A 15,000-nucleotide genomic window follows, 5' to 3' on the forward strand; every position below is an offset into this window, starting at 1 on the left:
TCTGGCCAGACCAACTTTCAGGGTAAACACTGTAGAACGGTAAAGAACCCACACACTGATGGTGTTGCACGAGCTCTAGATCTGGCAGGGCTAGAGGCAAGAGCTTCTCAGTGAATAAGACGACAAAAACAAAATAGAGCAAGACGTCAGTCTAATTTCCAGGTCAGGATAATGGAAACTTAAAAAAAGTCTAGCCTTTTACACGCATTGTATATATAGATAGATATATATATATATATATATATATATATATATATATATATACAATAGACTTGAACTAGGTCAAAAAGCAAATAAATGGTTTTGACCTAGTTCAAGTCTACGTATCTATTCAAAGCTCTGGTAAACCCATTGAGCACTTTTAGCTGATGATCAATTTATCACGTTCTTTCATTATATATATATATATATATATATATATATATATATATATATATATATATATATATATATATATATATATCTTAATTTTGCGTACCTGAGAGGCAAGACCCTGGCCTTACGATGACATCGTCAATAGCAATATCACTCTGGAAGTTACTTCCTCTTGTCGCATTAAATACAACCTGTGGTGTTTTCAAAAGATTCGTTTAGTAGCGATAATGGTAAAGACTAAGGTAGCACTATTCTTCAGTGCTATAGGCAAGGCTATTGGTTCCTTTAACTGAGCTCGCTGACTCATTCTTTATGAAATAGTCAATTTGAAATATCACTATATAGCATTTACAGTATGAGATACAATCCAATATAGCGGATCCAAGACGGTGCCAGTAGCTTTTGAGAGAACTGAAATATTTCATCCTTTTATCGTCACATTAACGTCAAATCTAAGTTGGGGAGCAAGTATTGTCTTACCTTGTACACTCCGACGATATAATTGTCTAATTTGGCTACGATCCACCTGTCGCCTTGGTTACCACTTTTTCTAAACAGAACTCTACCATTAACATTCACTGTCAGGTTGCCCATGCCGGAACCATACATGTGGTAGTAAAATGTTATGCACGTGTTACCAGTGGATAGAAGCGCGGGGCTGCTTAAAACCGCGTAATCGCCTTGCACTCGAGGACTTGAAGCTTCAATGTACATGTAATATCCTGCGAAGAGAACATTTCAATATTTACAGATTTCAAAAATGTCTTTACGCAGGCTACTTCGATTCTCCATATATGAGTTAGACGGCCACCTAGAGGCTATAAAGTGTGTGTAAGGAAATGAGTTTATTTTAGGTACGGCAACAGGTAGCGGCCTTAATCATAATAATTACAATTTCTTCGATTGCGATTGGTTTAAAAACCTGCTATTGTCCACTAATTCACTTGCCAAGTTTTTATCGGAGACAGAGAAAAACTCTGACCAGGGTGGGAATTGAACCCATGACCTTCGGATTAGATCACCGCTGCCCTGCCTACTGAGCTACAAGGTCAGACGGGAGCAGGCCGTGGGAACTGAAGATGTTAAAGTCACAGCAAGTACCATTTACAAGTACAACAAAGGATTACGTTTTTGCAAACGTTGGCCATGTAGCACTTATATACGAACAGACTTAACAGATTAGAGTGTAATGTGAAGTGTTAAGCCTCCACCCCATATGAACCATGTGAGCGTTAGCCCTACTCATGGAAATGGGCCCACACAAGGACAGATAAAAACTCTGACCAGGGTGGGAATCGAACCCACGACCTTCGGTCTAGATCACCGCTGCTCTGCCGAGTGGGCTACAAGGTCAGACGGGAGCAGGCCGTGGGAACTGAAGATGTTAATGTCACGGCGAAGGAAGGATTACGGTTTTGCAAACGTTAGCCGTGTAGCACTTATATATGAACAGACTTAACTGATTAGAGTGTAATGTGAAGCGAAAAGCCTCCACCCGATATGAACCATGTGAGCGTTAGCCCTACTGATGGAAATGGGCCCACCACACAAGGACAGAGAAAAACTCTGACCAGGCTGGGAATTGAACTCACGACCTTCGGGTTAGATCACCGCTGCTCTGCCGACTGAGCTACAAGGTCAGATGGAAGCAAGCCGTGGGAACTGAAGATGTAAAAGTCTCGGCAAGTAACATGTACAAGTACAAGGAAGGATTACGTTTTTGCAAACGTTGGCCGTGTAGCACTTATATATGAACAGACTTAACTGATTAGAGTGTAATGTGAAGTGCTAAGCCTCCACCCCATATGAACCATGTGAGCGTTAGCCCTACTGATGGAAATGGGCTCAGACAAGGACAGAAAAAATCTCTGACCAGGGTGGGAATTTTCTTAGAAAGATACCTATGAATAATCTTGTCGATAACCCAAGACGGAAAACATGAAAAATATGAAAAAAATGGTTATCCTCCCAAGTCTTGTTCTATAGACGCTATATTGATAACATCTTTTGTTTGTTCAATAATGAGGATGATGCGCTTATGTTCTTTGACTACATTAACGCCAGGCACCCAAGTATTTGCTTTACAATGAAAAGGGAAATCGATAAGAAATTACCGTTTCTAGACATATTGTTAGACATCAGTCATCCATCTATTGTTAAGAGTGTATATCGTAAGAAGACATTTACTGGTCTTCTCACTAACTATTTCAGTTTCGCCCCTTTGAATTACAAACTGGGTCTAGTCAGAACATTACGAGACAGAGTATTTAAGATCAACAATTCCTGGGTTGGTTTTCATCTGGATGTTAAGAAGCTTATTTTCTTACTACGGAAAAATTGTTTTCCGTCTTGGGTCATCGACAAGATTATTCATAGGTATCTTTCTAAGAAAATGAATCCTTCTCTGAATGGGCGGGACGCCTCATCCAACTCCTGAAAAACGTCTATGCACTTCTATAAATTCCCTTATGTTGGCCGGTTTTCTAAAATCGCCCAGACTGAGTTAAGACAACTACTCAAACATTATTGTAAAGCTGATTTAGATGTTAAGTTGGCCTTTAGTATGTTTAAACTTAGAAACATGTTCAGCGTGAAAGATTCAGTACCGCAAGGTCTAAGTTCGCGTGTCCGGTTTATAAATTCTCGTGTGCTGGTTGTAATGCCAGCTACATTGGTGAGACCACTCGCCACCTTTGTACAGGTGCTCGTGAGAATCTCCTGTCGGACAAGTCCTCGCATGTTTACAGGCACCTGCAGTAATCTAGGGTCTGTCATGACTCTTTTAATACAGAATGTTTCACGATCTTAGATTCTGCCGCCTCAAAATTCCAAATCAAGATCAAAGAGGCATTGCACATTAAGTGGGAAAATCCCATTCTTAATCAGCAGTTGAGGCATCTAGTCTCTTTCTTTTTAATTACGTTGTTCCTTTTGTCTCTTATTTTATTGTTATGCGCGCTATTTTTGTTTTCCGTGCATTTCGTATTTCATATTCAAATTGTACGCAAGTTTTGGCGCGTTACTTTGTAACGTACCTTAATATAAATTCAAATGTACAACCGTTAAAAGCTTATTTGAGAATGTCGAAACATGTCTTTACGTCCGTGACAAAGCATTAGATTTTTACCACCAATCAGAACAATAGATTCACTCTCAGCATCCCTTCAACAACCTCAAGTTCTTTCAATGAGTGGAAATGGAATGGCTGCTTTGCAACTTAATCGCTATGATCTTGTCACCTCGCGACCCCTCCAAGGCTTTTTTCTCAGCCTGTGTCAGTAAGGATGAAGTCTAGACAACAGACAACATTGCATTTTCTTTAAATTTGGACAGATGTAGAATTGTAGACCATGATGCAGTTACTAACAACAAAACTAAAACAATTCAACTTGGTAATTTATAGAAAAGAGAAAATGATCAATGTACTATATGAATGTTCACCCACCATTTCCACCAGTGTGGTCTGAAGACGGTCCTGTGGAAGAAGAGGTTGTAATTCCTCTATGTCGAATCCAGTCAAACTTATCGTTCCTGCTTTGTGTGAATCCACAGCTGGAGTTAGTGCTGAAGCTACATTTAATGACTACAAGGAGAAAATTATATCAAGGTAAGCAAGAAATGTTTCTCAACATGTTTATCACGCTTGGAAATTTTTACCTCAAATTCGGGCAAGAAAATGTCCCCAGTTTCCAGGAAAATTTTGCTCGGTCGCGAGAATTTCGAATTTTGGGCACAATGGCTCAACTTTCTTTGATTCTAGCGAAGGCCTGGGTCCGAAAATGGTTTTTATCGGCAAACAACAGAATTCAATGTGACCTAGCTTGCCATATTCTTCCTTTTGTTTTACGCCACCAAAAAGGCGTCGTTCTAAAGGACAACAGAAAGAACTCCTGGACTTAGCGCCGCTTACAAACTTCAACAGAAATCTTCTAAGGTGCTTTATCGAGGAAACGTGAAACGATAGAAACATAGAACAGGTATTTGCCTTACGCTGGTGCGACTTCGACATCAGTGATACCGTGATTTTATGTTCGAAAATTTGTTTCTAGAATTCATATTTTCTCCGGCACAATAATGACCTGCTTTTCCAGAAGAGGTCTTGGATGATCAATGAAAGCAAGAAGCGGAGGTCGTTTCGATTTTCAAAAAAGAGATAGAAGTATTATTGAAGAACCAGCAACTTAGAGAGATGGTAGTTGAAACAAAGACATGTCGAGCCGTGGGGGTTTTACCACCTCGAAAGTCGTAAAAAACGAGCACTTCTCACGGGCTGCTTGATATGTGGGACCTAAAAAAGCAAAACATAACAGCAGACTATCTTGTGTGACCAAGAAACCTTTTATACCATCTTGAGTCGTCAAAACATCAGATAATTTCGTAAATGAATTAATTTCTTGGACGCATTTTTGAGGTAAGCTGTCGTCTTACTGCATGTTCTGAACTAATAATTTTAATATAAAACAACAAAGCCAACTCGTAAGCGAAGCCATCTCGATTTTCCATTCGCAATCATTTTGAACAACTTGCAGAGCTCTTCAGAGGTGTGATTTAAATATCTCAACTCATCGACTTATAAGTCTAGGCTTTAAGATTTTGTATCCTCGCGATATAATAGATTTTATATTCCATTTTTGAATGCCACCAAAAAATCCCAATTGGGAAGTTTAATACCAAGAAACGGTCATTTGGTTCGCATTAATTCAGTATACAGTAAATTGAACTATTATCGAGACCCTACTATCGCGGCCTTACAACGACCAATGGCTCAATACATACAGTAATTTCTACTCGATCTTGCTTACCGTTTGAGACTGGTGCAGGAGAAGCTGTGACGACCGGTGGTGCAGTCGAGCTTACGGGAACTGAAATGCAAAGATTTGTAATGTTAACAATTCTCATTCACATGGCATCATTATATTAGACTACTGGTGGTCGAGGTATGCCGTCGCGTTTGCAGAAATGGCTACTAACATTATTGGGTAGAACACAATTACCCCGGCTAGCCCAGTAGTTTACATTGTGGTCCTTCGTAGATAACTAACTTACAAGAAATCTACTTAAGACTAGGAACGTCAATTTAAATAATATTACTTCCTAAAAGCTCTCTTATTTGTAAAATGATCAACCCACGGTTAGTGAACTTAAGTCTTCCTAATTGCCTAACCCGTTCAATAATCGTATGGCACTTGCGTGAAATTTACGAAGTCCCGAATTTTTGCGGGATTTAGGTATCACGATTGTCTTGTTATTAGCTAATCTTGTGTTATACTTGTGGGTGTCTTTAGATAACTGTACGTAGTTCTTTAAGTATTCAGGACAGTTTCCGTTTACGATCTTGTACATTATACAACGTTTGTTAAAACGCGAATATCATCGTCTATTGGAATCCACCAGAGTTCGTTAAAAATGTTAATAGAGTTTTCTCTGGAATGAGCTTCTAACATCATTCTGCAACATCGCTTCTGGATTTTTAGGAATTTTTCTAGTTGCTCATTTGAGGTATTGCCCCAAACTGAGCAACAGTACTGAAAGATGGGCTTGATCAAGGCACTGAAGAACAGATTATATTCTTTGATGGTAGGGAGACATTCCTTTGCTCTGAAAAATAACCTTGAATTCAGTTTATGAATGATAATCAATCCAAACGATCATCCTAATAATCAATCCTAATGATCAACCTAAATTAGCTAGGTATTTATCGATAACGGCACCTAAAAGCTCTTGTTTAACTGCCTCCTGTAGTAAGACTCTGTCATTCGGGAATAGATTTAGAGAGAACATATCGACATGTTTCAACTTCTGACGTGTCCAGATGAGAAGCTTTTTTGTACTAACAATGTTAAAACATTTGTAGAGCGACAATATCTTTATAGTGTGCTATTGTTTGTATACCAACACATATTTTGCACGCCTATTTAAAAGCTGTATTGTTTGAATCAACAGATCAAACAGTGACGATCACACTCGATTTATGTATAACAGCCATGCAGCAATTTTCTTTGACCACGCTCTCGCCTGCCAACCAGTGGCTCCTCTGATTAACATTTGGCCGGGGGTGGACTTGGGTTCGACTCTCTGGCCAGACCAACTTTCAGGGTAAACACTGTAGAACGGTAAAGAACCCACACACTGATGGTATTGCACGAGCTCTAGATCTGGCAGGAATAGAGGCAAGAGCTTCTCAGTGAATAAGACGACAAAAACAAAATAGAGCAAGACGTCAGTCTAATTTCCAGGTCAGGATAATGGCAACTTAAAAAAAGTCTAGCCTTTTACACGCATTGTATATATATATACGGTTAGGTTACAATAGACTTGAACTAGGTCAAAAAGCAAATAAATGGTTTTGACCTAGTTCAAGTCTACGTATCTATTCAAAGCTCTGGTAAACCCATTGAGCACTTTTAGCTGATGATCAATTTATCACGTTCTTTCATTATATATATATATATATATATATATATATATATATATATATATCTTAATTTTGCGTACCTGAGAGGCAAGACCCTGGCCTTACGATGACATCGTCAATAGCAATATCACTCTGGAAGTTACTTCCTCTTGTCGCATTAAATACAACCTGTGGTGTTTTCAAAAGATTCGTTTAGTAGCGATAATGGTAAAGACTAAGGTAGCACTATTCTTCAGTGCTATAGGCAAGGCTATTGGTTCCTTTAACTGAGCTCGCTGACTCATTCTTTATGAAATAGTCAATTTGAAATATCACTATATAGCATTTACAGTATGAGATACAATCCAATATAGCGGATCCAAGACGGTGCCAGTAGCTTTTGAGAACACTGAAATATTTCATCCTTTTATCGTCACATTAACGTCAAATCTAAGTTGGGGAGCAAGTATTGTCTTACCTTGTACACTCCGACGATATAATTGTCGAATTTGGCTACGATCCACCTGTCGCCTTGGTTACCACTTTTTCTAAACAGAACTCTACCATTAACATTCACTGTCAGGTTGCCCATGCCGGAACCATACATGTGGTAGTAAAATGTTATGCACGTGTTACCAGTGGATAGAAGCGCGGGGCTGCTTAAAACCGCGTAATCGCCTTGCACTCGAGGACTTGAAGCTTCAATGTACAGGTAATATCCTGCGAAGAGAACATTTCAATATTTACAGATTTCAAAAATGTCTTTACGCAGGCTACTTCGATTCTCCATATATGAGTTAGACGGCCACCTAGAGGCTATAAAGTGTGTGTAAGGAAATGAGTTTATTTTAGGTACGGCAACAGGTAGCGGCCTTAATCATAATAATTACAATTTCTTCGATTGTGATTGGTTTAAAAACCTGCTATTGTCCACTAATTCACTTGCCAAGTCTTTATCGGAGAGTTTCATTGTTATCAGAGAGTTCAATTGAAGCCAATAACATTCAAAGTTGTAGTTTAAATCAACTGATCACAACCTTGCCCGATTTTAATCACGATAGAAACTTTACAGACTCCTAAATTGGGACTTTCTTTCTTTCAAAAAAATGTCTGTAATCATACAATCGTACGATTAGTATAGGTAATCGCATGGGGCCGAGTAAAATTAAGGATTAATATCACGCGTGTTTTCAGAAGTTTCTGAAATTGCCCGAGTCGCGCAGCGACGAGGGCAATTTCAGCAACTTCTGAAAACACAAGTGATATTAATCCTTAATTTTACGAGGGCCCATTGCGATTACTTGTTAATAACAAAGAGGGCAAAATTTTCTTCACACTGTTGAGGCACCTCGAAAAACAGACAGCTAAGCGGAGTTAACACACTCGTTCGCTCGGAAGCAAAACAATTAACAAACAGACAAGCAAGTCAACTTGTTCTTTGCGTCCAAAACGAGTATAGATGATTGTTATTTACATCCACTAGAGAGGAAAATACGAGTTTCATTCGTGAACAACTGTAACAACGATTAAACCAAATGTTAAGCTTCAATTTATTTTATTCACCTGTGCTGTAGAGGTTTTTACCACTTGCAAATACGCATCCGTAAACATAGCAAACGGTTTGTCCAAAGAAATCCACCAAATTTGAGCTACTTGTTCCTCCCGTCAATGGCAAATTGTTCTGTGACCTTTTTTGTTGAGCTGCAAGATGTCGTGGTGAACTGAAAGCCCTCGACGAAAGGAATCATTTTGTTTTTCAACCACACAATCCCGCTACGCCGGGCGCCATGTAAGTCGATCCAAGTTTTAAGCTTTTCATGAAAAAAATATTTTGCCCTTCTTCTTGTCACTCGAAAATTCAAATTCCAGATCATCTTTTGAAGCTAGTTCTTAATCTTTATGCCTTTTCGGCGAATGCAGCGCGAATTAAAAGACAAACTTCGATGAAGACGAAGTTGTTTTGCTCAAACAGAAGAAACCAACTGAATGTGGAGGACGTACGTTCAGCCAATCAGGAGCGAGAATTTTTGGCGCTCGACCAATCGTGAGCGAGTAATTTTGCCCTCTTCTCAAGCAAAATTAAGAAAAAATACCCTCTTCATTGACCAATCAGCATTCAGTAATTTTGCCCTCTTTGTTATTACAGACCGAATTGGACTCCACTCATTCCTATTACCATTAATTATACCTGGGATCGGCTAGTGCTAGAAAAGACGTTAAAGAGTAGGGTGTTTGTAGACTTAGGGATGACGTAAATAATGTTCACCCACCATTTCCAGAGGAGTGATCTGAAGACGGTCCTGTGGAAGAAGAGAGTGTACGCCCTTTATGTCGCGTCCAGTCAAACGTATCATTCCTGCTCTGTTTAAGGCCACAGGCGCTATTGTCGAAGCTGCACTTGAAGACTACAATCAGGAAAGAAGGTATCGATGTAAGCAAAAGAACAATTGCAAGCCTTTCCGGTCCCTGGTCCTGCTTTTGCCACCAGCCGACGTTATGCTTCGACGCCCCTACTGGTTCAATTTCCCGCAATTTGACTTGGCTAAATCTTTTGTGTTTATTTCGATCATTTCGATAGTCTCAAAATGTCGCGAACGGAAGTGGTAAATTGTTTTGGAAAGAAAAAAAGGCAAATACCGAGGAAACGTTGGATGGCACAAACTCCGTGCATAGTAAACTCGATAAACACCCGTCCGAGACCACACAGCCAATATGTAAGTGTAGCGGATGGAACTCTAATAAACATGGTGTTACAAAAACCGCTGACTCAATACATGCAATAAATTCTATTCATTCGCACCTTTAGGAAGTTGTGGTGGAGTCGTACCTAGAAAAAAATATTAATTTTCATGTGAGAAATTTTGTTTGAGAAAAAGTCAGTCAAAGCAGTTAACATTTTAAATCATAATATCTGTAAATGCATTCAATTCCTTACTGACTCGTGCTTACCGTAGTCGGGTTGAACAAATGGCATGTTAGATGTTTTCTTTCCGTAAGTTTGAAATGTAAAGAGAATGATGTGTAAATCGGTATTCCAAATTACAGAAAAGCAGTTACTCGTAGTTTCGTTATAAAGTTAATGGCCAAAATGCTGTAGAAGTGTGCCAAAATAAAAGCAAATTTTTCTCAACCAGGGTACAGGACCCTTGCTTTAGAGAGATATCGTCAATATCAATATCGCTCTTTTTGTTCACTGCCTTCTGTAGCAAGCCTCTGTCATTCGGGAATAGATTTAGAGAGAACGTATCGACATGTTTCAACTTCTGACGTGTAAAGATGAGAAGCTTTTTTGTACTAACAATGTTAAAACATTTGTAGAGCGACAATATCTTTATAGTGTGCTATTGTTTGTATACCAACACATATTTTGCACGCCTATTTAAAAGCTGTATTGTTTGAATCAACAGATCAAACAGTGACGATCACACTCGATTTATGTATAACAGCCATGCAGCAATTTTCTTTGACCACGCTCTCGCCTGCCAACCAGTGGCTCCTCTGATTAACATTTGGCCGGGGGTGGACTTGGGTTCGACTCTCTGGCCAGACCAACTTTCAGGGTAAACACTGTAGAACGGTAAAGAACCCACACACTGATGGTGTTGCACGAGCTCTAGATCTGGCAGGGCTAGAGGCAAGAGCTTCTCAGTGAATAAGACGACAAAAACAAAATAGAGCCAGACGTCAGTCTAATTTCCAGGTCAGTATAATGGAAACTTAAAAAAAGTCTGGCTTTTCACACGCATTGTATATATATATATATATATATATATATATATATATATATATATATATATATATAGAGAGAGAGAGAGAGAGAGAGAGAGAGAGAGAGAGAGAGAGAGAGAGAGAGAGAGAGAGAGAGCAGTTTAAATGGGCTTTCTGAGCCAACGAAGGTGCCAGGCCACCGGAAGGATCCCGGAGTGATCCGCAGTCCAAACCACGGCATGTAAAACTTGTATAAAAGTTAAAAGAGGCCAGTGGAGGGACAACTTCTGATGACTTAAAAAAGTAAAAAAGATTTAATGTAGTGTAAAACGTTTCGGTGGTATGATCTTTGTAAAAATTATTTTGTCGAATCGAGAAGTTTTTGTAGTTTTAGAACAGGCAAATCTTACATCGTTAGACCCAATTTGACATGTAGTTCCAAAAATGTCATCTATTTAGTTTCGTTGAAAAGATGTTAGCTTCAGTATGTCGGCTCTACTACCATCGAATTGAAAGTGAGATTTAGAAATCACAAGTCATCTATGATTACAAATAAGAAATCTTGTGAAGTGGCAGTCCACAAACAGGCAGGATGATATTGACAGACTTCTTCTCACAAAAGAAGCCTATTGGAGTGCTCAACTCTTCACCTTGGCACCTCACGGCCTTAACAAAAGGCAAGAATTTCATTCTAAAAACAGAATACACTTCAATTCTACATGATTCATAGAATTTAATTTTTCAAATATTTCAATCGTTCAAGGGCTTATGTTGGGGAATTTGTTGTTTGACCGTAAATTGAACAGTTTGGCTCAAAGGCCCCAATCTGGGAATTAATTTGTTATGACTGTTGTGTATTGTTAGTGGATTCAGGTTTAGCTTGAGCTCGTGTTTTTAGATTGGTTCTTTTATTGTTGTGTTTGCTTTTCTCTTTAGTTTTATTCTTCAGTAAAGTAATACCTTTAGGGATTTTTCACATCTTTGATGAATTTTAATCAGGTAGTAAACTATGCAGGAACATCATTAAGTACATTGTTTAACCTTTTGTTATGTCCGTTCTATTGTACTTTTTTAGTTCTTATGTAATACCTTAGGAATTCGGTATACCTAAGAGACAAGAAACAAACACTGTAAACATAGAAAAAGGAATTTTTTAATCATTATTCACTGTAACTGATGAAGGTCATACGACCGAAACGTTTTACACTACATAAAATCTTTTCACTTTTTTAAGTCATCAGAAGTTGTCCGTCCACTGGCCTCTTTTAACTTATATATATATATACACCGTAGAATGAAGAAATAAAACCCATCCTGTAACTCAACTGATTAATTATTTCGAATGAAAAACATGAGGAATTGCCCTAAGCGGGATTTGAACCCACGTCCCCCTGAACACAGGTAGGGTGTGATGACCACTACACCATCAGGACAACCACGCTGGCAACGCAGCTATCCAGATAGTGACTTGGCCTAAAGTGAGTATCCCGGGGTTATAATATATATATATATATATATATAAATTTTGCGTACCTGAGAAGCAAGACCCTGGCCTTACGATGACATCGTCAATAGCAATATCACTCTTGAAGTTACTTCCTCTTGTCGCAATAAATACAACCTGTGGTGTTTTCAAAAGATTCGTTTAGTAGCGATAATGGTAAAGACTAAGGTAGCACTATTCTTCAGTGCTATAGGCAAGGCTATTGGTTCCTTTAACTGAGCTCGCTGACTCATTCTTTACGAAATTATCAATTTGAAATATCACTATATAGCATTTACAGTATGAGATACAATCCAATATAGCGGATCCAAGACTGTGCTAGTAGCTTTTGAGAAAACTGAAATATTTCATCCTTTTATCGTCACATTAACGTCAAATCTAAGTTGGGGAGCAAGTATTGTCTTACCTTGTACATTCCGACGATATAATTGTCGAATTTGGCTACGATCCACCTGTCGCCTTGGTTACCACTTTTTCTAAACAGAACTCTACCATTAACATTCACTGTCAGGTTGCCCATGCCGGAACCATACATGTGGTAGTAAAATGTTATGCACGTGTTACCAGTGGATAGAAGCGCGGGGCTGCTTAAAACCGCGTAATCGCCTTGCACTCGAGGACTTGAAGCTTCAATGTACATGTAATATCCTGCGAAGAGAACATTTCAATATTTACAGATTTCAAAAATGTCTTTACGCAGGCTACTTCGATTCTCCATATATGAGTTAGACGGCCACCTAGAGGCTATAAAGTGTGTGTAAGGAAATGAGTTTATTTTAGGTACGGCAACAGGTAGCGGCCTTAATCATAATAATTACAATTTCTTCGATTGTGATTGGTTTAAAAACCTGCTATTGTCCACTAATTCACTTGCCAAGTCTTTATCGGAGAGTTTCATTGTTATCAGAGAGTTCAATTGAAGCCAATAACATTCAAAGTTGTAGTTTAAATCAACCGATCACAACCTTGCCCGATTTTAATCACGATAGAAACTTTACAGACTCCTAAATTGGGACTTTCTTTCTTTTTTTCTTTCAGAGCGACTCCACAGCTTTTCCGAGCTCGCCGCATTTTCTTCTATTTCTAGCAATTTATTGCAAATGGTTTAAGCTTTTCTCTAGCTTGATTTATTTATGAGTATAAATACAAGGTCTAAAGCGAGAAGACACGAAATGACGAGTAAGCTGGATGACACGTAAGCTGGATGACGTTCTTGCCAAGATGGACGTCCTCATTACAGCGAAGAATGAGATGCTGCGCAAACTAAACAAGTTGGAGATGGCACAAAGTACAGTCATCAGGGATGTAGAGGATTTGAAGAACAGTTTTAAAGAGACGGATATAGAAATTCAGGAGTGCAATTCTAGGTTGTCGCTAAAAGCAGACAGAGCGGGGCTTGAGGTTTTGAGGGAGCAAATGGACGACCTAGAAAACCGCTCCAAAAGAAGCAACGTGGTCGGCAAGATTTCCGCACAGGTCCCTACTTCATTATGCATACACTCCTTTGTTTCAAGAAAACAATAGCGATAACAATAGACGTCCTTTGGGACTGTGGCGCTCTGTTCTTTCTTTTTAGAGGTTTTTTTCTAAGTCTATATGGACTTAAAAAAAGTCGGTCGAACTTCTGTCTGAAATACGGAAAATCGAACAGTTTTTCCTGCAATTTTACCCATTCTTTAGTTTTAGAATAAGCACAAGAAGTGGAGTTTCAAGCAATCGTTGTAATAGGGTTCAGATTCGCAAACATAACAAACAAACCAAATAAAAGTACTTTCATAAGAAATTTAATGGCTACCTGCTCTTTTTATCGTGAAATTGTTCTTCCTGTCTGCTCAAAAATTAGCCGAGACACTGCAAAGTGTATATTTTCTTCCTTTCCTGTATTTAGGATCACGAACGGTGCATTTAGAGGGATTTTGCGATTTATCGCTCTTTGTAGAGATCGGCAATATGCTCAATGATACTTCCAAGTAAATAGCTTTGGTAGAGATCTGTGGATGTTCCCCTACGAGGCATACTTCGTTTCACTCCTCATCATGTCTTTTCAATGCCCTGCTGTGGGCTCGTTTGTCTGGCTCGACGAACTTTAGGCGATGGTTAACTGCGGTGAGATGATGTTAGCCCTTGTCTTGTAGGCAGTTGTAAACTTTCCGGCCTCAGCTAGCAAGGGCTAATATTTTTTCAAGGAAAGTTTACGGTCAGAAAATTAATATGTGTTCTGGCGGATTGAAGGCTATCCATTGCAGTTTTTTTCTTGAGCATCGCGAAACAGATCCTTCTCCCGATGCGGCACTTTGTCTTTGCCAACTGACTGCGTTTGCAGATGATGTTTCGAAATCTGTACGCGACGATCGGTTAAAGCTGAGGAAAAATTATCTCCAAGAACTTAAAGCCAGGCCTGAAGTTCAGTTTGCCTTTATACCATGGAGTGTTGCAGCTAGAATTTTGTATAAAAAGGAAGGAACGGACAGCTTAAAGTCATTTTATTTACCTAAAGCTGAATTCCTCTAAGTTATAATTGAACAGTGCTTTATTCCTAGATCGGGATGATATTCATGCCACGGAGATTTTCTCTACTTATTGATTTATTGTTATATTTAATGTTTATTTAATCTTGTCTCACGAAGAAAATTCGGAGTTTTTCTCGGCGAAAGTGTATGTGGCAACCGGGTTGCCAAAGCCATGGTAAGTACGCTTTCGAATTTTTGTTTGTGTGTGAGTTGTCTCTGTTGGTTGTGTCTTGGTTTTGTGTATGCTTTTCTATGTTTTGAAAATTTCCACATTTCACGTTTCCGATTGCAAATTCACAAGTGGTGTGAATATATTAAATTAAATACAATATTGTCAATAACTTTTAAATATTCTAAACAATCAATCCAAAATATTTCACATGACCAATTCTAAAATGAAACCTGATAGCCTGAAATTGCTTTCCCTTAATGTTAGAGGCCTTGGCAACTTCAAAAAGCGTTGAGCTATTTTTACTTGGTGTCGTAAACAAAACGCAGACCTGATCTTT

General features: G+C 38.8%; 1 protein-coding gene across 5 annotated transcripts in view; it reads right to left on the reverse strand.

Annotated features, from left to right (window-relative positions):
• LOC138007058 (MAM and LDL-receptor class A domain-containing protein 1-like) overlaps nucleotides 1-15,000 on the reverse strand; it is a 61,188-nt gene that overhangs the window by 19,360 nt on the left and 26,828 nt on the right. For 2 of the 5 annotated variants that reach the window (XM_068853744.1, XM_068853743.1), the window contains exons 13-22: nucleotides 12,388-12,629; nucleotides 12,011-12,098; nucleotides 9,570-9,596; nucleotides 9,040-9,174; nucleotides 7,248-7,489; nucleotides 6,871-6,958; nucleotides 5,178-5,237; nucleotides 3,821-3,958; nucleotides 856-1,097; nucleotides 479-566 (exon numbers count right to left, since the gene is read on the reverse strand). In XM_068853744.1, the coding sequence (XP_068709845.1) occupies nucleotides 479-566; nucleotides 856-1,097; nucleotides 3,821-3,958; nucleotides 5,178-5,237; nucleotides 6,871-6,958; nucleotides 7,248-7,489; nucleotides 9,040-9,174; nucleotides 9,570-9,596; nucleotides 12,011-12,098; nucleotides 12,388-12,629 (1,350 nt within the window). The remainder of the gene's footprint in view (nucleotides 1-478; nucleotides 567-855; nucleotides 1,098-3,820; nucleotides 3,959-5,177; nucleotides 5,238-6,870; nucleotides 6,959-7,247; nucleotides 7,490-9,039; nucleotides 9,175-9,569; nucleotides 9,597-12,010; nucleotides 12,099-12,387; nucleotides 12,630-15,000) is intronic. The other 3 variants (XM_068853747.1, XM_068853745.1, XM_068853748.1) reach the window with 3 other exon arrangements.

The sequence above is a fragment of the Montipora foliosa genome, chromosome 6 (genome assembly GCF_036669935.1).
Source record: "Montipora foliosa isolate CH-2021 chromosome 6, ASM3666993v2, whole genome shotgun sequence".
Lineage (NCBI taxonomy): Eukaryota > Metazoa > Cnidaria > Anthozoa > Scleractinia > Acroporidae > Montipora > Montipora foliosa.